At 45.3% G+C, this 25,408-nt stretch overlaps 1 protein-coding gene across 5 annotated transcripts; it reads right to left on the bottom strand.

Moving 5' to 3' along the window:
- Positions 1-8,403: 8,403 nt before the first annotated feature.
- LOC119521629 (orphan sodium- and chloride-dependent neurotransmitter transporter NTT5-like) lies at positions 8,404-25,165 on the bottom strand. 5 transcript variants are annotated; one of them, XM_037820099.1, is made up of 13 exons: positions 25,009-25,140; positions 24,380-24,500; positions 18,601-18,882; positions 18,190-18,347; positions 17,959-18,085; positions 17,634-17,812; positions 16,404-16,514; positions 15,961-16,199; positions 12,287-12,473; positions 11,708-11,909; positions 11,426-11,585; positions 10,926-10,983; positions 8,404-10,722 (listed from the first exon to the last, which is right to left on the bottom strand). In XM_037820099.1, exons 3-13 carry the CDS (start codon positions 18,833-18,835, stop codon positions 10,201-10,203), a joined length of 2,178 nt encoding a protein of 725 aa, XP_037676027.1. In that variant the 5' UTR covers positions 18,836-18,882; positions 24,380-24,500; positions 25,009-25,140; the 3' UTR covers positions 8,404-10,200. The 5 variants fall into 5 exon arrangements, with proteins under 5 accessions (XP_037676027.1, XP_037676026.1, XP_037676025.1 ...); XM_037820098.1 differs by having other exon boundaries at positions 8,406-10,722; positions 10,926-11,091; positions 25,046-25,165; XM_037820097.1 differs by having other exon boundaries at positions 8,406-10,722; positions 10,926-11,091; positions 24,380-24,618; positions 25,046-25,159.
- Positions 25,166-25,408: the final 243 nt, after the last annotated feature.

The following is a 25,408-nucleotide window of genomic DNA, read 5'->3' as shown; positions in this document are numbered from 1 at the left end:
GGGCAGACATATTAGTGTTGATTAGATTGTAATTCCTTGATTGAGTGTTTCCATGGAGATGCGAGCCACCCAACTGTAGGCAATAACTCTGATCAGATAATTTCCATGGAGGTGTGGCCCCGTCCATTCAGCGTGGGCTTTGATTAGTTTACTGGAGCACTATATAAGCTCAGACAGAAGGAGTGAGCTTGCTACAGCCAAGAGGGACACTTTGAAGAACACACAGGAGCTGAGAGATGAGCTTCAGCTTACAGAGACATTTTGGAGATGGCCTTTGAAAGCACTTTTGCTCTGGAGAAGCTAAGAGAGGACAAATGCCCCAAGAGCAACTAGAGTGACATTTTTGAGGAGCTGAAGCCTAGGGAAGAACGTTCTGGGAGAAAGCCATTTTGAAACTAGAACGCTGGAGCAGACGCCAGCCACGTATCTTCCCAGCTAACAGAGGTTTTCCGGATGCCATTGGCCATCCTCCAGTGAAGGTACCTGATTGTTGATGCCTTTCCTGGACACTTTATGGCCTTAAGACTGTAACTGTGTAACCAAATAAATCCCCTTTTATAAAAGCCAATCTGTTTCTGGTGTTTTGCATTCTGGCAGCATTAGCAAACTGGAACAATTGGGCTGTTTGCCTTTTTGTTGTTGAATTGTTAAGAGTTTTTTTAATATATATTTTGACTACTAGTATGTCTCTGGTTTGCAAATATTTTCTCCAATTTTATTACTTGATTTTCCACTTTTTCATAATGTTCTGTAATTCACAAAGGTTTTAAAATTTTGATGCAGCCAATTTATCTATTTTTTTTCTTTTGTTGCTTATGCTTTTGGTGTCATATCTAGGAAACCATTGCTATATCCAAGGTCATGAAATTTTACCCTTATGTTTTCTTGTAAGTGTTTTAGGTTTTAGCTCTTATACTTAGGTCACTGATCCATTTTTAACTAATATTTGTATATGGAGTGAGGTAAGGGATCAATTGCATTCTTTTGCATGTAGAAGTCTGGTTTTCCAAGCACCATTTGCTGAAGGGACTATTCTTTCCCATTGAAAGATCTTGGCAGCCTTGTTGAAAACCAGTTGGTCAAAGAGAAGAATTGTGAGAAGATGGCAGAGTAGGAAGATCCAGGAATAAGTTTTTCCACCAAAACAAAGATTGAACTAACAGGAATTGCATGAAACAACTACTTTAAAACTCTGGAGTCTAGGGGAAGACTGTGCTGTATTCAGAGAAAAGCTGGAGAAAGACTCTGGTAAATTTCAATAAATATCAATGATTTTCTCCCTCTATGCAGCAGCTACATCGCCCAGCCCTCAACTGAATGGCTGTGGGGACTGCAGCCCAGACTCCTGGTGCAGCTGCTATGCCAGGGTGGACTATAAGACACAGTTCTCCAAAACCCAGGCATGTGTGGTCTGATTGCTGATCACCACTTTTGATTGGTTACTTCAGATTGATGTGAGGCTGCCCCTGAGGGTGGCAATTGTTCTAAACTTCTCAGGTGACAGCGGCAGGGGAGTCTTAAAGAGACAGTGCTTACTCTTTTATTCTCTTTTCTCCTTCCAGTCCCTGTTTAGCAACAAAAATAGTTTGGAAAAGTCATAAATTGATGGCTCCATCCCTCAACACAACAATAACATACCTACCAATCCCAGAGGTGTGGGAGAACTAGATTTCCAGAGTTGTAACAACAACATAATTCTCAGAATGTCCAGTTCTCAATAAAAGTGTTACAGAACACACAAAGAAACAGGAAAAGTATGGCTCATTCACAGGAAAAAAGAATTTGCCAAAAACCATCCCTGAGGAAGCTCACACATTGGAACTACTAGTCAAAAACTTTAATCAACTGTTTTTAAAATATGTTCAATGAGCCAAATATATAAAAAACCAAAGAAAATTAGGAAAACATTGCACAAAATAAAGAGATGAAAATTATAAAAATGAAACAAATTTTGGAGCTGCAAAGTACAGTAATTGAAGTGAAAAATTTATTTGATGGATTTAACAGCAGATTTGAACAGATGGAAGAAAGGATTTATGAACTTGAAGACAAGATAATAGAAATTATCCAATGTGAGGTGCAGACAGGAAAAAAAATGAGGAAAAAGGAACAGAGCCTGAGGTACCTGTGAGACATCATCAAGCATACCAACATACTCATCACTGGAGTCCCAGAAGGACAAGAGAGAGAGAAAGGGGCAGAAAAAGTACTTGAAGAAATAGTGACTGAAAATGTCCCAAATATAATGAAAAACCTGAATATATGCACCCAGAAAATGCAACAAATTCCAAGCAGGAGAGACTCCAGGAGATATACACCAAGACACATTATAGTAAAATTGTCAAAATCTAGAGACAAAGAATGGGCTTTGAAAGCAGCAAGAGAGAAGTGACTTGTCACATACAAGGGAACCCAAGTAAGACTAACAGTGGATTTCTCATCAGAAACCATGGAGGCCAGAAGACAGTGGGCTGACATATTTAAAGACCTTAAAGAAAAAACAAACAAACCTGTCAACCAAGAATTCTATATCTGGCAAAATTATCCCTCAAAATAAAGGAGAAATCAAGACATTGGCAGATAAACAACAAAAAAGTTCATTACTAGAAGGCCTGCCATAGAAATGCTAAAGGGAATCCTTCAGGCTGAAATAAAAGGACACTAGACAGTATCTCAAAGCCATAAGAAGAAATAAAGAACATGGGAAAAGGTAACCATATAGGTAAATATAAAATCCAATATTATTGTACTTTTGTTATGTAAGTGTTTTCCCCCATATGACTTAAGAGGTAGACTCTGAGACAGTAACAATACAAAGGGGGAGGGGCAGTGTGCCAGTTTGAATGTATTATGCCCCCCAAAACGCCATTATCTTTGACGCAGTCTTTTGTGGGCAGATGTATTAAGGCTGATTAGATTGTAATTCTTTGATTGAGTGTTTCCATGGAAATGCAAGCCACCCAACTGTGGTGATAACTCTGATTGGATAATTTCCATGAACGGCCCCACCCATTCAGTATGGGCCTCGATTACTTCACTAGAGCCCTATAAAAGCTCAGGCCAAAGGAGTGAGATTGCTACAGCCAAGAGGGATACTTTGAAGAATACACAGGAGCTGAGAGAGGAGCTGCAGATGAGAGACAGTTTGAAGATGGCCGTTGAAAGCAGACTCTTACTCCAGAGAAACTAAGACAGGACAAATGTCCCAAGAGCAACTGAGAGTGACATTTTGAAGAGGAGCTGTGGCCTAGAGAGGAAAGTCATGAGAGAAAGCCATTTTGATACCAGAACTTGGAGCAGATGCCAGCCACATGTCTTCCTAGCTAACAGAGGCTTTCCAGACACCATTGGCCATCCTCCAGTGAAGGTGCCTGATTGTTGTTGTGTTACCTTGAACACTTTATGGCCTTAAGACTGTAACTGTATAACCAAATAAACCCCCTTTTATAAAAGCCAATCCATTTCTGGTGTTTTGCATTCTGGCAGCATTAACAAACTAGAACAGACAGATATGTAGAAATAGTGTTTGAATACTACTGAAACTACACTGGTACTAGTTGAACTAGGATGTTATTAGTTTAAGATGCTAATGGTAATTACAAAGGTAGCTACTAAGAAAATAATGAAAAAATAGAGAAAAGGAAAGAAGAAGTGAATCAAAGTGTACACTACAAAAAAGCAACTTAAAAAAAGGCAGTAATAATTGAGGAACAAAAAACATACAGGACATAAAGAAAACAAATAGCTAAATGGCAGAAGTAAATCTTTCTTTCTCAGTTATTACCATAAGAGTCAATGGATTAAACTTCCCTATTAAAAGGTGAAGATTGATAAATCGGATGAAATGACATGATCTGCCTATATGCTATCTACAAGAAACTCACTCTGATACTAAGACATGAGGAGGTTGGAAGTAAAAGGGTGAAAAAAGATATTCTATGTAAAAAGTAATAAAAAGAGAGTCAGAGTGGCTATATTATTGTCAGACAAAAGACATTAAATAAAGAAGATTACAAGAAGACAAAGAAAGGTATTATATATTGATAAAAGTTTCAATTTGTCCATAAGATATACAATTATAAACATATATGCATCTCATAACAAAGTATATGAGGCAACTCCAAGAACATAAACCAGTTCCATGCCTCTACCCCATAAGGTCAACACCCATTTCAGCACAAAGAAGTTAAAATGGCCATTGCCCAGACATCCCTGAAGATAGAGAGAATGAACAAATGAGAGGGAAGAGGTGTAACTGAGAAATTAGGATTTAACAAATGATTATGACTACTGATTCATTATATAGATTTTTCTTTTTAGTTTCTAGTGTATTAGAATAGCCAGAAGGAAATACCTGAAATTGTTGAACTGTAATCCAGTAGCCTTGATCTTTGATAATGATCATATAACTACATAGCTTTTATTGTTGACCATGTGATTGTAAAAACCTTGTAACTGACACTTTCTTTATCCAGTGTATGAGTAAGAAAATAAACACATGCATGAAAAAAAATAGGTGGGGAATATGGGGGAAAAATACCCCTATGTAACTATGGACAATAGTTATAGTATTACTTTAACAATTGTCATCAGTTGTAACAAATGTAACTACTGGTAAAAAATAGTAGAATTACAAAAAAGTATAATCATCAATTGTATCAAATTTTCAACATCAGTGCAAGTATTGGTGGTGGGGTGGTGTATGGGAATCCTGTATTTTATCCATGATTGTTCTGTAAACCCACAACTCCTTTAATAAAAAAAAATTAATTAAAAAATATATGAGACAAAATTTGACAAAATTGAAAGGAGAAATAAATAGTTCTACAATAATAGTTGGAAACATCAATACACCACTCTCAATAATTGATAGAACATCTAAAAAGAAGATCAGTAAGGATATAGAGAACTTGAACAACACTATTAAAAAATTAGACCGAATAGATACATATAGAACACTCCAACAGAATACACATTATTCTCAAGTGCACATGGAATCATTTTTCAGCATAGATTACAAGTTAGGCCACAAATCAGATCTTAATAAATTTAAAAATATTGAAATCATACAATGTATTTTCTCAGACCACAATGGAATAAAGCTAGAATTTAGTATCAGAAGGAAAATTAGAAAATTGACAAATATGTAGAAGTTTAAAAACACACTATTAACCAATGGGCCAAAGAAGAAATCACAAGGGAGATTAGGAAATATGTTGAGATGAACAAAAATGAAAAAAAAAAACAAAAAACAACATACCCAAAGTCATGGGGTGCAGCAAAGCCAGTACTCTAAATGCCTACATTAAAAAAGAAGAAAGATCACACATCAATGACCTAACTTCACAACTAAAGAATCTAGAAAAAGAGAAAACTAAACCAAAAATTAGTGGAAGGAAGTAAACATAAAGATTAGAGCAGAAATAAATGCAATAGAGAATATTAAAACAATAGGGAGAATCAAACCAAAACAAAAGTTGTTTTTTTGAAAGATCAATGAAATTGATAAACCTTTAGCCAGACAAAGAAAAAGAGAGGACACAAATAATAAAAATAAAAGCGGGGACATTACAACAGGCCTTACAGAAATAAAAAAGGATTATTTGTTAACAAATTAGAACACCTGGATGAAATTCCAAAAATTCCTTGAAACATGAAAATTACCTAATCTGATGCAAGAAGAAATAGAAAACCTCAACAGATCTATGGCAAATGAAGAGACTGATTCAGTAATTAGAAACCTCCCAACATAGAAAAATTCGGGACTGGATGGTTACATTGCCGAATTCTGCCAAACATTTAAAGAAGATTGAACCCCAGTCCTTCTCAAGCTCTTCCAAAAAATAAAAGAGAAAGGATTGCTTCCTAACTCATTCTATGACGCCAGCATTACCCTGATACCAAAGCCAGATAAAGACAGCACAAGAAAAGACCAATATCCCCTATGAAGGTAGATGCAAAAATCATCAACAAAATACTGGTAAACTGAATACAACAGTGTTCCAGTTTGCTAATGCTGCCATTATGCAAAATACAGAAATGGATTGGCTTTTATAAAGGGGGTTTATTTGGCTACAAATTTACAGTCCTAAGGCCATAAAAGTGTCCAAACTAAGGCATCAACAAGAGGATACCTTCACTGAAGAAAGGCCAGTGGTGTCTGGAACATCTCTGTCAGCTGGGAAGGCACGTGGCTGGAATCTGCTGGTCCTTTGCTCCCAGGTTGCATTTCAAAATGGCTTTCTCCAAAATGTCTCTGGGCTTCTGTATCTCTTCATTTGTCTCAGCTATCTTCTTGGTTCTCCTGGGGCATTTCTCTCTTAGCATCTGGGAGTCCTCTCTTAGCTTCTCCAGGGCAAACTCTGGGCTTCATCTCTTAGCTTAGCATCTCCAAACATCCTTCTGTCTGCAGCTCATTGTGTCTCCAAGTGTCTGGATGTGTGTGGGCTCTCAGCTCTTAAAGGACTCCAGTGATCTAATTAAGACCTACTGTGAATGGGTGGGGTCCACACCTCTTTGAAAATGATCTAATCAAAAGGTCTCACCTACAGTTGAGTGGCTCCCATCTCCATGGAAACATTCAGTCAAAAGGATCCACCCAACAAGATTGGATTAAAAGATCATAGCTCTTCTGGGATCCATAACAGTTTCAAACTGGCACATCTGTATTTAGAAAATCCCAAAGAATACACAAGAAAGCTACTAGAGCTAATAAATGAATTCATCGAAGTTGCAGGATATCAGGTAAACATGCAGAAATCAGGTGGGTTTCTATACACATGTAATGAACAATATGAAAAGGAAATCATGAATACAATTCCATTTACAATAGCATCTAAAAGAATAAAATACCTAGGAATAAATTTAACCAAGAAGTGAAAAAACTTGAACACTGAAAACTATAAAAAGCTGCTCAAAGAAATTAAAGGAGACCTAAATAAATGGAAAGACCTCCTGTGTTCATGGATTGGAAGATTTAATATTGTTAAGATGACAATACAGCCTAAAGTGGTCTAAAATTTAAATGCATTCCCTACCAAAATTCTAGCAGCATTTTTTTGTGCAAATGGAAAAATGTGATGTTCAAATTCACCTGGAAGGGGCCCCGAATAACCAAAACAGTCTTGAAGAAGAATAAAGTTGCAGGACTCACACTTCCTGGCCTCAAAACTTATTATAAAGCTATAGTAATTAAAACAGTATGGTACTGGCACAAAGACAGACATATAGACCAATGGAACGAAGTTGAGAGTCCAGAGATAAACCCACACATCCATGACCAGCTGATTTTCAACAAGGCTCACAAGTCCATTCAATGGGACAAGAACAGTGTCTTCAACAAAGAGTGCTGCCTTCAAGAAATGGTGCTGGGACAACTCTAGTTGTTGAATGTGGACCCCCGCCTCTCACCATGTATAGAAGTTAATCCAAAATGGATCAGTGACATAAATATAAGACTCATGCTATAAAACTCTAACAAGAAAATACAGGGAAATATCTTCAAGACCTTGTAGTAGGCAATAGATTTTTAGACTTTACACCAAAAATACAAACAACAAAAGAAAAAAAATAGACAAATGGATTTCATCAAAATTCAAAACTTTATCGCTTCATAGGACCTTATCAAGAAAGTGAAAAGGCAACCTACTAAATGGGAGAAAATATTTGGAAACCTTATATCTGATAAAGATTTAATATCTAGAATATATAAACAACTCCTACAACTCAGCAAAAAGTCAAGCAACCCAATTTAAAAAATGGGCCAAGCATATGAACAGACATTTCTCCAAAGACATTCAAACAGTCAACAGCTATATGAAAAGACGTTTAACATCATTAGTCATTAGAGAAGTGCAAATTAAAACTACAAGAGATGCCACTTCACACCCACTAAGAAAAATCTTAAAGTAACAAGTGTTGGCAAAGATGCAGAGAAATAGGAACCCTCATGCATTGTTGGTGGGAATGTAAAAATGGTGCAGCTTCTGTGGAAAAGTTTGGCATTTCTAAGAAAGTTAGGCATAGAATTACTATATGACCCAGCAATTCTACTTCTAGGTATATACCCCAAAAACCTGAATGCAGGGGCTCATCAGACATTTTCACACCAATGTTCATCATAATAGCCAAAAGATAGAAGCAATCTAAATGTCCATAATCAGATGGATGGATAAAAAAATACATGGTCTATCCATGCAATGGAATATTATTCAGCTGTAAAAAGAAATGAAGTGTTGGTACATGTTACAACATGGATGAACCTTGAAGACTTCACGTTGAATGAAATCAGCTGGACACAAAAGGACAGATATTGTTTGATTTCTCTTTAATATCAGTAAAGCTTAATTTGTTTTGCTGATCTGGGTTGAAAGTAGATATAATACAAGTTGTAATTTTTCTCCCTGCACCCCCGATCTAATGTCTCTACAACCCAATTTGGAGAGCCCCGAACATCTCAGAGGCAAAGGTCCCCGGCCCCTTCCTCCCCCAGGGTCCCCTACCTCCTGGCTTTGTTGCTTCCTCCCTTGCTCTCCACGAACTCTGGGTCTGGGATAGCAGTTCAGGCACATCTTTCTATGTATGTTGGAAATGTTTACTCATAAAGTTGTGGTCAGGGAGCAGGATAAAGGCTGTTTAGAGACCTCTAAGGTGTGAAAGGGCAGGCGATGACTTGGGAATTGATTGGGAACCAGTGGAGGCACTGATGGGAGCTGGTGTCGATTCTCCTGGGCACCACCTTTGGAGGTGGGGGAAACACTTTACCCCAGAGAGTCACTAGAGGGGTGGCTTCTAGAGTACAGGTCTAATCCTTGAGCTGCTTTGACATTCAGAGACATGACCTACTCCCACCAACAACCCGAATAAGCTCCAAGTTCTCTGGTCCCATGGAAATCCACCTCCCAAGGCCCAAGTGGGTGAGGGACTCCCTCCCAAGTTAGAACCAAGAATGATAGCGAGAGGAGATCTCTGTGCCACGTGCTTTACTAGGCACCTTGTCCTCTTGGTAGCTCCATAGGTGGTAATTACGCAACCCAGAGAAAAGCATGTTCCTGATCTTAAATCCCATTCCTGTGGGTGTGAACCCATTGTAAATATGACCTTCTGAAGTTGCTATTTTTTGTTAAGGTGTGGCCAGCTGGATCAGAATGGGTCTTAATCCTATGGCTGGAAGCCTTATAAAGAGAAAGCCAAGGGGAGGGGTCGGAAGCCGGAAGTCACTGGAATCTGGAAGAGAAAGAAGAGGACATCCCCAGGTGACGGGCTAGCTAAGGAACCACAAGGATCGCCATCCAGCCAGAGCGCCTCCTGGGAGGAAACAAGACTTCCAGCCTTCAGAACTGTGAGATGATAAATTCCATTGCTTAAGCCACCCCGCCGTGTGGTATGTGTCATAGCAGTGTGGGAAACCAAGTAGGAGGAGTGAGATAACCGTTATGGGGGTGAGAGGAGGTGTAGATTTAGCCCGATGGTGGATTTAGTGTGGTCACCGGTTACCAAGTAGATTTAAATGGAGTGATACTGATTGCTGCCGTTTCCTCATAGTTTGGCTCAATCCCATGACAAGGAATTGCTGGAAGCTCGGTATTTGTGTCCCTAAGACTGGGCTGGAGGTTGGCGACTTGGCTTGGAGGGAATGTGTGTGAGTGGGAGGAGGCTGGCGTCTGGGCCACTCACAGAAACACACTCTGCCGGCAGCCTGTGCTTGGGGTCCCAGTGGACCTCTTTATTGACTCATGGCATTACTGTCCCATTCTAAGAGGGCAACCCTGGAGAAGATGGCTGTACCAGTCTCCCAGTTTGTTGCTGGGTGTGGAGGGGTTGGAGAGAACTCTGTTGATCTCCGGGATAGCTCCAGGCCGGGTCCTGGAAGGAGCTATCATGCCCGACCCAGCAGCCCAAAACGGGGCCCCCACTTCACAGCGGGGAGGGGTGGGGAACGGAGCCTTCGGTCCGGCCCCTAAACGGTTGAGTTGATTTCTTCCTCTGAATGCTCCAATCCCAGAGCAGTGTTCCTCCTAAAAGAATCAGTGCTATTCCTGGAGAGGAACGAGCTCCCCAGTTGAACATTTCCTTCCAAGCCCAAATGTCCCTCCGCCTCCTTTCTGGCAGAACCAATTATTCCCATAGCAAAATGGGCACTACCAGCCACCAGTTGTTGGGCAGATTTGCTGCCTTGGGAAACATGGGTGTCGTGAGCAGCTACTGGACAGATGTACTGGGCAGGTTTCCTTTCCTGGTGTCCCCGTCCAGGTTGCCACTGTCTGCAGCCACGGAGGCCAGGCTAACTTGCCTCGAGGGGGGCAGGCTGATGCTCTTCGTGGACAGCATGGAACTGAGAGAGCCGATGTGAGGGAGGCTCAGCCACGAGGAGTTCTGGCTGCCCTGCTTCGGCGTGGCTGGGGCCACGTGCCAGAAGGACTCCAGGTTTGGGCCCCTGCCCAAGGGCTTGCCGAACCCCCTGGACGAGATGGCGCTGGTTTTCTCCTGGGCCAAGAAGCTGGGGTTCTTCAAGGGGTACTTAGGCCACTGTAAGGACTTGGGGGAATCCGGGGTCACCTTTTTGAAGGGCAGTTTCTTCTCGGTGGGCTCGGAGCTGACGGGGTCCTGCTGGTACCACCAGTGTTGGAACGGGTGGGCTGGGATGGGCAGGAGGGAGAGGACAGAGAGGAAGGAGAGCCAGGCCAGGGTGTGCTTCAGGAAGGGCTGCTTGACTTCCTGGCTCTGGGGACAGAGAAGGAGGGAGGCGGGATGCGAGGAGGAGGCAATGGTGGGGGGTGCGTTTCAGCCCATGGGATGCTGGGCTTCAGGGGCTGGAAAGCAGGTTAAGGGGTCCCTGGGGTGGAGGGAGCCCAGACCCAAGATTATATGGGGTAGCAAATCCAGCAAGGGGTCCCCAGCATGGGAGACGAGGGAGGGGGTCTCACCGCACTGGCATTCCAGGCGATGTAGTAGGGGGGTGTCCTCCGGTAGATCTGCGTGAGGCTGATGATGAGGACGACCAGCAGCCCGGGCAGGGTCACGTAACACCACAGGAGAGGGAAGAGTGGACACAGAAGGCGAGCCAGCTCACTGAACATCTCCTCTCTGAACCTGGATTGGGGGCCGTAGGCAGGGGTGTCTGGGAGGGCGTCTTCCCCCAGCGGCTGGGCCCGCCAGCCCCTCGCTCTCGTCCCTCGGTGCGCTCATAAGTTCCCAACTCTTAGGGGTTGCCGGGTCCCACCAGGCCCTCCCCCATGGGAATGGCCCCCTGGGTGCCACTGCGCTGCCCTAGCCCGCCGCCCTCTGGGCCCACCCAGCTGCCCCCGGATATTCCCTCCTGTGCTCAGCTGCGCCTCTCTGTGGAGGAGCAGATCCAGGTCCGCCCCTCCTCCTAGACCTGAGAATGGGCCCACAAGCCAGGCAGACCCTGGTGCTTGGAAATAACCTCTTGGCTCCATAGATCCAGGCCAGGGCCACATTCTGAAAGATCACAATGACGACGAGGGTCAGCGGGATCAGGTGGTCATCAAACAAGCATAGGATGTAGTTGCCGGAGTGGCTGGTGAAGATGAGGCTGCCCAGAAAACCTCCCACGCAGATGACCACTAAGGCACAGGCAGGTTTGACCACACTGAGATCCGTGTGTAGGGCTGGGCCAGGGATCAGAGCGAGCCCTGGAGACCAGGGGAGGGCTGTGAGGGAGGGTGGGACAGGATCCCCGTGGTACCTGAGAGCAGCCTGGGATGATTCCTGAAGGTGGGCATGGCGACCTGAAGGGGAAGGACAATGCCTTCCAAGATTTTCAACAAGGTGTCCAGCCCCATGATGAGCATGGCCAGGAAGAAGATGATGGTCCAGAAAGGGGCACCAGGAAACAACAAGACAGCTTGGGAGAAGGCCACCAATGCCAGGCCAGGGCCGTCCATGAACTGGTGGGAGAGAGAAGGGCTCTGAGGCAGAGGCAGGTTTGGATGGTGGGTTTAGTGCTGTGATCGATTAGCAATGTCTGTCTTGGGCGCAGAAAGGGGCCAGAGTGGTGGGTGGCAAAAGTCCTGGGTTTTGCTATTGCATGAGCTTCACCTTTTGAGGCCTTGATTTCCTCCCCTAACAAACAGGGATCTTAGGGCTGATGCGAGAATCAAAGTAGAGCGACAACCTAGCCAAGGCCCTGGCACGTATGAAATTGTGGCATAAACACATATAGCGCTGTTGCCAGCCTCAGAAAATGCTTGGGCGGTCCCCTAACACACTGCCCAGTGCCTCTGGGGCCTCGGGGAAGCACCCTTGCACCCCCCCACACACACACCGTTTCCTTCTGGGTCTTGATGCTGCAGGGTGGGGAGAAGTGTATGATCTGGTGCTGGAGGTGCTGGGGGAGTTGGTCGATCCAGTTCAGGTACTCCAGGTTCGGCCTGAGCAGGATGCTCTCTGGGGGTTTGGCACCCTGAGGCAGTACCCCCGTGGCTATCAGATTCATCAGCGTGGAGACGCTCCTGAGGGGGAAGGGGACGAAAAGAGAGGCGGGCGGTGGAGAACAAGCTGGCGCCTCTGCTGCCAGGAAACCAAGGACCAGGGAGGGAAGCGATTTGTCCAAGAAGCCTGCAGCTGAGGAAGCAGGGTGCCTGGACAGGGAGCAGAAGATAAGCAAAGGAACTTGGGGTGAGTCACACCGGGGACTCCACGTAGGGGGCAGAAGGTTTTATATTTGCTGGAGCTGACATTCATCCACCATTTTCTTTTTAGACCTCAGACCTGGAATGTTGGGTTCATCAGACCTATTCATAATACATTTTCCTCAATAGGCAGAGCAGAGTCTGTTTAATTTAAGCTTTTCCTCCTTCATCTCTGAATTTCCTATTTCTATAGTGACCTGCTCTCATGTGTTTGACTAATGGCCGTAAATATGGATGTCTGTGAAAAAAAAAAAAGTAGTGTGGTTTTTTGTGTGTGTCATTAATTCACTTACGTGGTATGGTGCTATACGTTGCTTTCTGTTTATTTTCCTTTTTTCCACTCAATTTTCTGGGTATATTCCCATGTTGCAGAGTTTACATCTATTGTGTTGTTCCTAACTGCTGCCCCATACCCCAATAGCATGCATATACCTCCTTTTGTGTTTGATTTCCCATGTGACGACTCCACCCCCTGTGGTCACAAACATCACCTCGATCACCATCCAGTGACAGGGTTTGTGGGACCTTCTCTAGGACAGACATTGGGAATGAGCACAGATGCAGGAGGTTTCCCTCATCACAGGGAGCTCCATTAGAGGGCACTGCCCAAGGGGATAGTGGTTCCCAACCTAGGCTGCTCACTGGAAACCCTTGGGAGCTTAAAAATAAACAAGTCCCGGGTTTTGACTGAGCTATGATTTATAGACAATAAAGAGCACAAATATTAAATGTAAAATGAGTTTTGATAAATGACATGTGCAACCAACACCTCAATCAAAATACAGAACATTTCCATCACTGCAGAGTTAGCTCAGGCCCCTTTCCGGTGTATTCTGTCCACCCTAGAGGCAATGATTGATTTCCATTACTACAGATTCGTTTTGCCTGTTCTTGGCTAATATGACTGAGGAAATGATTTTAAAATTTTGTTTAATTTTAATTAATTTAGATTTTAGAAAAGAATAGATTATTGTTATTGTAAAACTTGTAAGGAAGTTTGGAACAACTTGTGCAAGTAAAACTATCTTTTCAACTATATATTTTTATGAACTCTAAATACAAACCAAATAATTTCTCTTTAGCCTCAAGAATTTCCTTTCATATTTCTCATGGTACAGATTTGCTGGTGATAGATTCTCTCATATTTATTTATCTTTATTTCACTTCCATATGTAAGGATTTTTTGTGGAATATGGAACTCCAGGTTGACAGATGTTTTCTTTCAGCATTCTTAAAGATTTCATTCCATTGTCTTCTGACTTCCATTGTTCCATTGTATGCAATGTACACTTTTTTTTACCTGAATCATTTATGTATTTTCTATTTATCTTTGACTTTTAGAAATTTGACTATGTGCAATCTTCTTTGTATTTATCCTGCTTAGACTTTTCTGAGTTTCTGGGATCTGTGGGTTTATGTTTACATCAAATTTGTAAAAAAAAAAAAAAAAAAAAAAAAAAAAAGTGCCCACTATCTAATAAAAAAATTTCTGCCCTGTTCTTTCCTTTCTTTCTTTAACTTCAGTTATACATATATAAGTCTTTTTTTTTAAATTTTTTTAATCTTCATTTTATTGAGATATATTCCCATACCACGCAGTCATACAAAACAAATCGTACACATATAAAAGTCTTATAGGTCACTGATGCCTTGCTCAGTTTTTCTCAATCTTTTTTCTCTCTCTGTGCTTCACTTTCTATAGCATCTATTAACTGTCTTCAATTAGCTGGCCTTTTCTTCCACTGTTTCAATCCATATCAAACCCATCCAGTGAAACTTTCATTTCATCTACTTTTTTAGATTGAAAATGTCCACTGGATTCTTTTTTTAGAGTTTCCGTATCTTTCCTAAAATGCATCATTATCTTTACACATTTTTATCATCTTTTCTATTAACTTCTTTAACATATTTATAATGATTGTTTTAAAGTTCTTATCTGCTAATTCTAACGTCCAGATGATCTGTGGGAATTTTCTCCTGAATATGGGTCACATTTTCCTGGTTTTTGGAATGTCTTGTGATTTTTTTTTTAAAGCTGGATATTGTATGTAAAAGAACAAAGAAGAATGAAAGATATTATTTTATTTTGTTTAGTCTCAGTAAGTTCAAGCAGCTAGGATAAGGAACTAATTATTTAGATTTCACTAAGAGTTGAGTTGAGATGGGGTTGGGCAAGAGTTTTAGTTACTTGAGTTTTTCTCTGCTTTCATATGGGTTTAAGGAGAGCTCACTTTGTCCTGGAGCCAAACCCCCAACTTTCTACATCTCCCAGGAGGGGCTCATTCCTTTGGTATTGTCATTATTAGAGCTGGAGGGGGGTAGACTGTAGCTCTAGATATTTTTGATTCATCCTTGGATTCATTTCCAGCTGGACTCATAAATCTAAGTACCGTAACATACACTACTCCCTCTGCTTGCTGGCTGTTTCCACCATCCTCCTGCCACTTCCTCAGCACAATTCTGAGGAATGGGGTGAGAAGAATTGTTAGCAAAGCACTTTATCTGTGTGTTTGGTCTCTTCAGGATTCCAATACCTCTTGCCAGGAGTTACTGTCATTAAATCTGTGGCTGGTTTCCTCTCACGTGTGAAAAGCCAGTCCACCTGTGGCAGGCCTGCTCCTCCACCCACAGGCACCCAGATGGGTCTCCTGCTCCCAGATATAAAAGCATTTGCGGTTCTTTGCTCACCCAGGATGGGTTCATTCCTCTCTGGAATTTAGTTCTTTGTGTCCATTGCTCTTCAATAACTTTATAGGAAAGTATGGTTTTTATTTTGTCCATTTAAAAAATTGCTGTTACTGTGGAATAATGGACTTTTGCATCTTTCAACACCTTAACTGAAAGAAAAATTCCACCTAGGAGCTTTTCAAAATCCCAATGCCTGGATGCACCCCAGACCAAGTAAGTCAGAACCTCTGGGGGTGGGATGCAAACCTAAGAGCTTTCTAAGGCTCCCCAAATGATTGCAATAGGTGGCCTAAGCCGACAACCACTGACTGGAGCTCAGAATGCCCTAACAGCCTCCTTTGTGTATTAAATAATTGATCATCAAATCTTCTTTACTCCTAACTTTAATTGTTGGAAACCTCAGGACAGTCACTTCTCTGAGACTATTTTCTTATCTATAAAGTGGTGGCTATTAGAGTAATCCCTTTTTGGTTGTTTTCTCTGAGAATCAATGTGCTGTTATTATTCTTTTTAATGGAGAGATCTTGAGTTTGAAGGTCCGTGGGGCTGGGGCAGGGGGCATGTTGCTAAAGTGTGGGGAGGGGCCCTCTCCTTGGATCACAAGATTGTGCTTACTCACTTCTCAACACAGGCGTGGCCACTGCTGGCGGCCCAGAACCCCAGCACCAGAAAGATGGTGGTTGTGGCCAGCATCGAGGTCACCAGGTTGACCAGGGCCACCCACAAGGTCATCTGGACAGAGCTGTTGCCTCGAAACTTGGAGGAGAAGGTCGTGACGGTCCCCATGCCCAGGCTTAGGGAGTAGAGCACGTGGCCTCCGGCCTGACGCCACAGGTCCAGCGAGGCCAAGGCAGAGAGCTGTGGAGGGGGGCGGATGAGGGGTTTTGGGGAGTGGGCTTGGGGTGGAACCACCAGTGAGCTGGCAGAGGGGCAGACCGGGGAGAAGAGCCGAGGGATGAGGGCTAGGCTGGGGGCAGGAGAGGAAAAGATGTGGGGAAAGGAGATTCGGGGAAGGTCTCGGGGAGGTGAGGGAGGGAGAGGGCTTGGGGACCCTGGCCTCACCTCGGTGGTCATCACACGTTTGAGGCTGGTGCCTGCACCTTCCAGAAACAGACATCGGACGAGGAGGCAGAGAAGGATGATGGACGGGAAGAATATCGAGAAAATCAGCATCTGGCCAGGTGGGTCGCGATGGAAACCCGACGTCAGGAGAAGTGGGGAGGTGGCGAGAACACAGTCAAGCATCAGCAGGGGTAGAGAGATGGAGGTGAGCAGCACTGGGGTGGCCCACAGGTAACAAGAGGGAGCTACGGGTGGATTGTTTTAGGGAAAGAACACTGTTGTTTGGGAAAAAAAATCCATCCATGAGCTGCCCAGGCATATGGAGTGAGACTCCAAGTAAAGATGGCTTTGAAATGGTGGGGCAGTTGGACATTGTTAATTGACAGATCTTAGTTTTCTGGCAATGGCAAGAGGAGACAGTGTGGCAGAAGGCTGCATAGAACGAGTTCATAGGTAAAAGGAAGGAGAAGAAACAGAAGAGACCATGGGAGAGAGTAATATGATTTACAGGAAGTCTTAAGTTTTTGGCTCTGGGGTGGGTGAGGGCAAGCCCTCTCTCCCTGTGCACCCCTAGTAAATCCTAAGTAAAGTCTACTTTTGTGTGAGAGGATAACTTTGGAATCTGTGAAGAGCTGGTGAGTTGAGCCTCAGGGGATGTATTGGGGCTGGGGGGTGGGACTGGCTGCTCACATGGATGCAGGAGCCAGAAGATGCAGGTGGGGTTACCCAAAATGATTTGGGGGATCTGATAAACACACTGAAATAACCTTTCCATGTAAGGGGAATATGGTCCAAGTACCAAGAGAAAAGAGTGGAAGTGTGAGTGGGAATAAAACGCTCTAAAGGGGATACTCTGGAAAGGGACTGGTGCCAGCTGGCTGCTCGAGGGGTTACTGTGCACTGTCAAAAAGCAGGACGGTGCAGAATGTGGGGCTGCAGGCACGAGGCTGCGGTCTGAGCTAAAGGGCTGCCCCAGAAACCCACATTCAGGACTCAAAGGGTGACAGGGATGGTGAAAGAGGGAGTCGGATCAGTAAGAGGCACTCCTTCCTGTCACATCTGAACTCGTCCTCCGGGTGGGTGAGACGGTGTGGGCAGGGGAGGATTATGGCATTTGGGGAAGATCAGTCAACCAGAAGGAGTTGGAAGGTGTGGGGTCAGAGAGCCTGGGGGTCTGTGGATTTGCAAAGAGGGACTGGGGAGCAGGCTCTGCAGACAAGGGCAGCTTACCGGCATTGAAATCTTTAGCCCTGTGATCATGATTACGCAGAGGAAGAACCAGGCAGCAAAGATGCCCAGGCTGAGGTTCAGGACGAGGGCCTCCACCCCTTCCTCGAGGCTGCCCGAGGCCCGCAGGGTGGTGTGGTACCAGAAGTACTGGTGGGGCACAGTCCGGAGGCAGGAGAGGTCTGGGGGGACCCGGGCACTTGGGCTCCAGCTCACCTGGATCCAGCCCAGCTCTGCACTCCCTCCTCTTTGTCTCTTGGTCTTCCCCTGGCTCCCGGGCACCCCTACCTCCCCTGGCCCTGCTGGCCCTCTCCCTCCTGCTCCTCACCGGTGTTGTTGGAGTTTTTCACCAGGGGGCAGCTGTTCCAGGGAAGGTGGTAGTGGAAGGCATGGCACAGGTAGGAGAGGCTCCAGGAGATGATGACGCTGTTGTACAGGCTCATCAAGATGCACACCTGGGGGTGACAGGGTGGGCCTGAGGAGGGCCGTGGGGTGCAGACAGAGGAGCCAGAGGCCACAGGGGTGAGCTGGGATGGCATTGGCAAGGCCCCTCCCTCACCAGCATGCTCGCATAGCCCATGCCGCCCAGGCAGGGGACGAGGTGCTTCCAGATCCGCATGTTGTCCATCCGCAGCCACTGCCCCATGATCATCTCCATGTACAAGAGGGGGATCCCCACGAAGACGAGCATGAAGAGGTATAGCAGGAGAAAGCTGCCTGGAGGAGGGAGCCAGGGGCTGTGCCCGGGCAACCAGGAGGCCTGGCCCCCTTTCCCCAGGAGTCAGGAGGCTCACCCCCCTCTGCCTTCGGATGTAGTCCAGGCCCTCTCACCCCTCTGCCCCCAGACCCAGGAATCCAGGTTCCCAGATCCATAAGTCCAGACCCCAAGCCCCTCTACCTGCAGACACAGGAGTCCAGGCTCCCAGCCCTAAAACTCCTTAAAACTCAAGATCTGAGCCTGTGGCCTTACCTCCTCCATTCCGGTGGCACAGGTAGGGGAAACGCCAGATGCTGCCTACCCCGACAGAAAAGGCGACCTGGATCAAGATGTTCTCATTTTTTCTCATTTGAGTGAAGTAGGTCTGGGTCTTCGTGGCCCACGTCTCCTTGGCTGGTGGCCTCGCCAACGGGGGGGTTCTGGGGGACACGCTCTGTCCGGGGAGCTCATCCTCTTCCATGTCAGTGCTTTCCTCAACAAAGTCCATGGCTTTCTTCTTACAGGTCCCCTAACTCCTCAACTCCTCAGGGAATCCTGGGATCACCAAGAACAGCAGACTTTAGCGGACATGTCTCGAATACCAGACTGTAGAGCTCCATGAAAACAAGAGGTTTGGAGCAATGAGGACCAGACATTAAATCTTGGCCCTTCTCTTCAATGGTTATTGACCTTGGGAAAATAATTGCATCTCTCTGAGACTGTTTCTTCTCATCTTGCAAGAGGGGATGCGTTTCAAAATATTTAATAACTGGTATGGCATGGGCACCAACAGTCAGTATGGGTGCCAGCTGTAAGCACTGGAGTATCAGTTTAACAACAGCCCTGCCTGAAAAGTTTAAAAATGTCATAACAGATATTGAGTGCCAAGGACAATTAAACACTCAAGACCTGTGGTTTCTTGCCTTTCTCCTGGTGGTCTACATGGAAACCTTTAGGTCCAATTAATGTGCATATATGGACTTCTGGGCCAACGGTTCCCAAAGCTGGCTGCCCACCACAATCTCTTGAGGAGCTCTAAAAAACATACAGATTCCTGACTTTCAACATCCCATTCTCATTCTTCCAGATTCTGATTCAGTAGATCTAAGCTATGGCATATCGATTGGTATAACTAAAAACTTCCTTGGAGTAGCTAGAAGTAAATACCTGAAACTTTCAAACTCCAACCCAGTAGCCTTGACTCTTGAAGATGATTGTATAACAACATAGCTTACAAGGGGTGACAGTGTGATTGTGAAAACCTTGTGGATCACACTCCCTTTATCCAGTGTATGGATGGGTGAGTAGAAAAATGGGGACAAAAAGCTAAATGAAAAATAGGGTGGGATTGGGGGGGTGATTTGGGTTTTCTTTTTTACTTTTATTTTTTATTATTATTTTGATTCTGGTGTAAGGAAAATGTTCAAAAATAGATTGGGGTGTTGAATGCACAACTACATGATGATACTGTGAATAATTAATTGTACACTATGGATGACTGTATGGTATGTGAATATATTTCAATAAAACTGAATTTAATTAAAAACAAAAAAGCTTCCTTGGGGTTCCACTTCTGGAGTGTCAGCATGAGGAGCTCCGTGGACCCACTCCCTAGCAAAGCAAGTGTAACAGGTCAAGGTTATATTCAAAGAAACCCAACCATTTAATGTCTCTGAAAATTGTCCTAACGGTATGTCATACAGCAAATGAAGAAACACTTATTCAAGGAAATCTAAAACATGGTAAGAACAGTGAGAGTTGACCTGCTCCGTCTCTCTCCACTCCTAGACTTGTGTGATGGAAACTCGACTCCAGATGTGTTCAGCCAAGAACACAGGGCTTTCTGCTCCCACCCAAGGGCTAGGGTATCCCAGGAGAGACAGGCTGTCAGCACTGCTCATCCCCCCTCCCCCAGTCATGTATTGCAGAGGCTAAATTCCAGGAAGAGCTGCCCTCTTCCGCCCGGCATGGGCAGAGGCTCCATCTCAGGTGCAGCATGCTGAGGATACGGGACCCTGATCTCCCTAGTCCCCGCCTATCTGTAGGGTAGAGGTTTCATGCTGGGAAATGCAAGTCGATAAGACCAGAGGCTAATGCCCCACCCAGCACCCCTCACAGGCTTGGCATGGAACTGGCCCATGCTCCCTGTACAGGTCCCAGTTCTAAAGGGAGCAGAGCAGTCCTCCTGCACATGCTAGTAGCATGGGTGTCTGGCCCAGTCGGTCTAGTGGTGGCCTGAGGGACTCATTGTCCCAGAACTTGCCCTGCATGTAGAAGCAGAACACAGAGTCTCCTACAGAACTCTACTGGAGAGCAGTCAAGTCATGCTGCCTGGGGTAAGGGATTGCTGGCTGAAGGACTCATAGTGTAGTGCCCAGACCAGGCAGAGGGGACATTCCTATCACATAAAAGGGGAATTCCTAGAGCCAAATGTGCATGCCCAAGACAAGACCATGCCCAGAAAGGACCAGGCACTATTCTCTAGAATCATTCTATGGATGCGCCCTGAAGGAGAGCACTTGCATAAATTAATCTGCAAGGACTGGGAAAGGTGTTTCCTCCCCATCCTCCTCCCTCCTGGCATTCAAGGAAAGCTCTGTCATAACACTAGCTGGATACAAGCTTAAGGAACAGACATTACAGAGTCTAAAGTTCAGCAATAAGCTATTAAAATACCAAAATGTCCAGGTTTCACAGAAGATTACAAATCATACAAAGAAACAGGAAGTGATGGCCCAGGAAAAGGAGATGATTAAAGCATCAGAAACCATCAGTGGGCATGACTAGACCCAGGACACACCAGACAGACTTTCAAAAAATGGTCCTAAATATGCTCAGAGAGCTAAAGGAAAAGACGGACAAAGAACTAAAGGAAATCAGGAAAATGCCAGATGAACACAAAGAGAATATCAATATAGCGATGGTAATTATTAAAAGAAACCAAACAAAACTGAAGACTGCAGTAACACAGAAATTTAAAAATTCCCTAGAGGGGTTCAGCAGCAGTTTGGAGCTGGCAGAAGAAAGAATCAGAGAATCTGAAGATAAGACAAGTGAAATCATCCAGTCTGAGGAGCAAAAAGGAGAAAGAATGAAGAAAAGTGAACAGAGCCTAAGCAACCTGTGGGACACCATCAAGTGCACCAGTGTACACATTGTGGGAGGCCCAGAAGAGGAAGGCAGAGAGAAAAGGGCAGAGAGAATATTCAAAAAAATAATGGCCAAAAACTTCCCAGATTTAATGAAAGACATGAATGTCCACATCCAAGATGCTCAATGAATTCCAAGCAGGATAAACCCAAATAGACTCACGCCACACCATGTTATAATCAAAATGTCAAATGCCAAAGATGAAGAGGATTCTGAAAGGAGCAACTGGTCACATTCAAGGCAGCCTGTGTAAGATTAAGTGCTGATTTCTCATCAGAAATCATCGAGGCAAGAAGGCAGTGGAAGACATTTTTAAAGAACTGAAAACAAAAAATTGCCAACCAATAATTCTATACCTGGAAAAACTGTTTTTTCAAAAATGTAGGAGGGGGTGATTTTAAATCATTCCTAGATAAACAAAAGCTGAGGGACCTCATCACTATTAGACTGGCCCTACAAGAAATGCTAAAGGGAGTTCTGGAGGTTGAAAGGAAAGGATACTAGATAATTGAAGACACACACAGAAATAAAGATCTCCAAAAAAGATAATGACATGGGTAAATATAAATACCATTACTATCATATTTTTATTTGTAACTACACTTTTTCCTTCCTACAGGATCTAAAAGGCAAATGCACAAAATGTAAAATGCATTATGTTTTCAAGGAGTATAATGTGAGCAACCTGCTCTCAAATGTTCAGACAATAGATTGATGATGGATAGATAAATAGTAGATGATAGACTGATATGGAAAAGTTGGCAAAAGGTTAAAATTGGTGGATCTTGGTCTCTGGACAGTGTGGGGTATGCTGGGCTTCTCTGTATGGGGTTTGTATTATTTTTGCAACTGTCTTGTAAATTTGAAATCATTTAAAAATAAAGTTAAAAATAAAAAAAAAATTTAAACACACAATGAGATACCACTTCCTACCCAGTAGGATGGCTATAATAGAAAAAAAACGGAAAACAACAAGTGTTGGCAAGAATGTGGAGAACTAGAACCCTCGCCAGTGGGACTGTAAAATGGTGCAGCCTGTGTGTGTGGAAAACAGTTTGGTGGTTCTTCAAAAAATTAAACATATAATTACCATATGACCCTGAATTCTACCCCTAGGTTTATACACCCAAAATTGAGAACATGAACTCAAATACTGATACACAAAAGTTCATAGCATCATTATTCACAAGAGCCCAAAAGTGAAAACAATCTAAATGTCCATCAGTAAGTAAATGGATAAACAATTTCTGGTAAAACCATACAAGGGAACATTATTCAGCCATAAAAAGGGATGAAGTGCTGATAATGGGGGGACAATGTTGATGCACCTCAAAAACATAATGCTAAGTGAAAGAAATCAGACACAAAATATTACATATTGTATGATTCAATTTATATGAAATATACAGAATAGATTTTACTATTTTTTTTCACTATTTTTTTATGGATTTTACCATAGAGATGGAATAGGCACTGGTGGTTGCCAGGTGTGAGGGGGTGGGTAAGGGGGTAATTGGGACCAACTCCTTAATGTAGGCAGGATTTCCTTTTGGGGAATATATAAAGTGCTCCTAGAAATCAATAAGACAAATAAATACCCCAACAGAGAAATGCTCAAGAAACTTGAAGAGATTTCACCAAGGTGGTTCTCGGAATGACGAGGGAACAAAGGAAAGGTGCCTCAGCTCTTCACCGCCCACCCCCTTGAGAGCCCCCTGCACCCACACCGCCCATGCCTTTCCGGCCTCCAGGGCACCGCTCCAACCCTCATCAATTTCTGCACCAAAGCTCAGTTCAACCTCGGGACTTGAGAAAGGGGCGCACGGGGGTGCTAGTCATAACGTGGGGCCAATTGGCCTCCTCCTGGTTTAAATTTTAGGTTTTAGTTTAACTACATGCAAAGCCTCTACAATCTTAAAAGATACCATGATTTTAAATGTTTACTCCCTTGAGATTTTGGAAGGGGGCACAGCTAATCTTACAATTTGGATATTATCATATAATTTTATATGTGAATATATGTATTATATATTTACATTTTATTCATGTATATTTTTATAAATTGGATATTATATATCATATAATAAAAATATTTAAAATAATTGTTATATAATATATTGTCTCAGATATTGTTAAATATATGTAGGATATAGACACATATCAATGCATGGTCTAGGAACACGTGTGTGGATATTATGTAATGTATAATAATATATTTGATAACTGATAAATATGACATATAGGATACAAATATACATACATATCTATAAATATATAATATATATAAATATGTACTCTATGAACATGTGTGTGTATGTTACCCACTGGAGATATACCATGAGCATATTCCTATGCTAGAAATATTCTTTAAAAACATGGCTAATTTAATACCCCAGAGTCCTTAAAGAAACGACCAAATCTAGCATTTGCTTAAATCCTTCCGAGGAGCGTGCTCACGGCCCTCGGGATAAAGTCTAAGCTCCTGGGGGAGTTCCCAGGGCCTCGCGGACTAGCCCCGCCTCCCCCCTGCCCCCCGTCCCCCCGACCTCCCTCTGCCTCCCCCCTCCCGCCCCGCCTCCCCCAACCCTGCCCCCCATCTCCCCCTGCCCCCCTCCCCCTGCCCCTCCTCCGTCCCCTCCCCCCTCCCCCCGCCTCCCCCAACCCTGCCCCCCATCTCCCCCTGCCCCTCCTCCGTCCCCTCCCCCCTTCCCCCGCCTCCCCCCTCCCGCCCCGCCTCCCCCAACCCTGCCCCCCATCTCCCCTGCCCCCCTCCCCCCCTGCCCCTCCTCCGTCCCCTCCCCCCTCCCCCCGCCTCCCCCAACCCTGCCCCCCATCTCCCCCTGCCCCTCCTCCGTCCCCTTCCCCCTTCCCCCCGCCTCCCGCCGCCACACCCGCTGCTCACCGGTTCGCGGCCCGGCGCCTGCAGTTAGTTCGCCGTGCGTCCGGCGCCCCCTCTGCCCTCTCCCCGCGGCGGGGCCCTCCCAGGCGTCGCCCTCCAGGGATGGTGGTCGCCAGTCCGGCTCCTGATGGGACCTGTGCACTCAGTCTTTCTCGGCCTCCGTGACCCCTGCGCTATCCGCGCCCCGCCGGGGTCTCGGGAGAATCAAAGGAGCGGCCACCGGTGTGAAGGCAGCTAGGAGACTGATCCGGGAGGGAGGGGATGGGAGCCCCTGGGTGCCAGCTGGAGAAGGCGGCGCCTACAACATCCCAGTCCCTGGGCCCAGCCCGTCACCTGCGGGGGGAGTCGGGGTCTCCAGGGCCCACTTGCGACCCGAGTGGGAGGGGAGAGGGGAAGAGGGGAGGCGAGCTGGGGGCGAGGAGGACCTCCCGGCTTCTGCTCTCCTGGCGGCCTGCCAACGCGCCCGTCCACCGGGGTCTGCCCCTCCCCTCCCAGGGTCAGGGCACCCTGAACCCCTAAACTCCTAGAAAGAGGTGGGGAGCGGAGGCTTTGCGGTCTGGGGGCGGAGGGCACAGACGCTCGGCTTCCGGACGGACACGGGTGGGGACCGGGACTCCTGGGCCCCTCTTTACCCGCCACTGGCGCGCGAATCTGGAGAAGACCGGTCACCTCGGCGGGCGCTTGGGGTCGGGCTTGGCGCGTGACGAGGGGACAAGAGTCGTCGGGGCCAGGCCCACAGGGGCCAGAGGCGTTTTTAGTCCTTCGACGCAGCCGGAAGGCGATCTCGGCAATTGTGTTTGGGCCACTCTGAACCCCTCCGCACCCTCGGCCCCTGCTGGCTAGACCCGCGGTGAGGAGACCGCTCCCCGCCGCGGCCGCGCGCTCAGGTTCCCGAGACCCGCCTCTGCGTGCAGCGCCGTGCAGTTCTTCCCGCTCCTTCCCACCCCATCATCCATGACTCCTCAGAGCAGCTTCTCCAAGTTTACGCTCCTGAGGCACCAGTTACCGGGCGGATTCAGCCCTGCGGCGGGT

This window comes from Choloepus didactylus, chromosome 27 (genome assembly GCF_015220235.1).
Source record: "Choloepus didactylus isolate mChoDid1 chromosome 27, mChoDid1.pri, whole genome shotgun sequence".
In the NCBI taxonomy this organism is placed as follows: Eukaryota; Metazoa; Chordata; class Mammalia; order Pilosa; family Megalonychidae; genus Choloepus; species Choloepus didactylus.
Note: the sequence above shows the minus strand (reverse complement) of the source record. Positions and strands in the feature narration are given on the sequence as shown.

Coding starts and splice junctions, on each gene's coding strand:
- LOC119521629 (XM_037820098.1), bottom strand. CDS start 18,835: ATGGACTTTGTTGAGGAAAGCACTGACATGGAAGAGGATGAGCTCCCC. Junction 18,348..18,600: donor GTGCCACCGGAATGGAGGAG/GTAAGGCCACAG, acceptor TCCCTCCTCCAG/GCAGCTTTCTCCTGCTATAC. Junction 17,813..17,958: donor GAAAAACTCCAACAACACCG/GTGAGGAGCAGG, acceptor GGGTCCCCCCAG/ACCTCTCCTGCCTCCGGACT.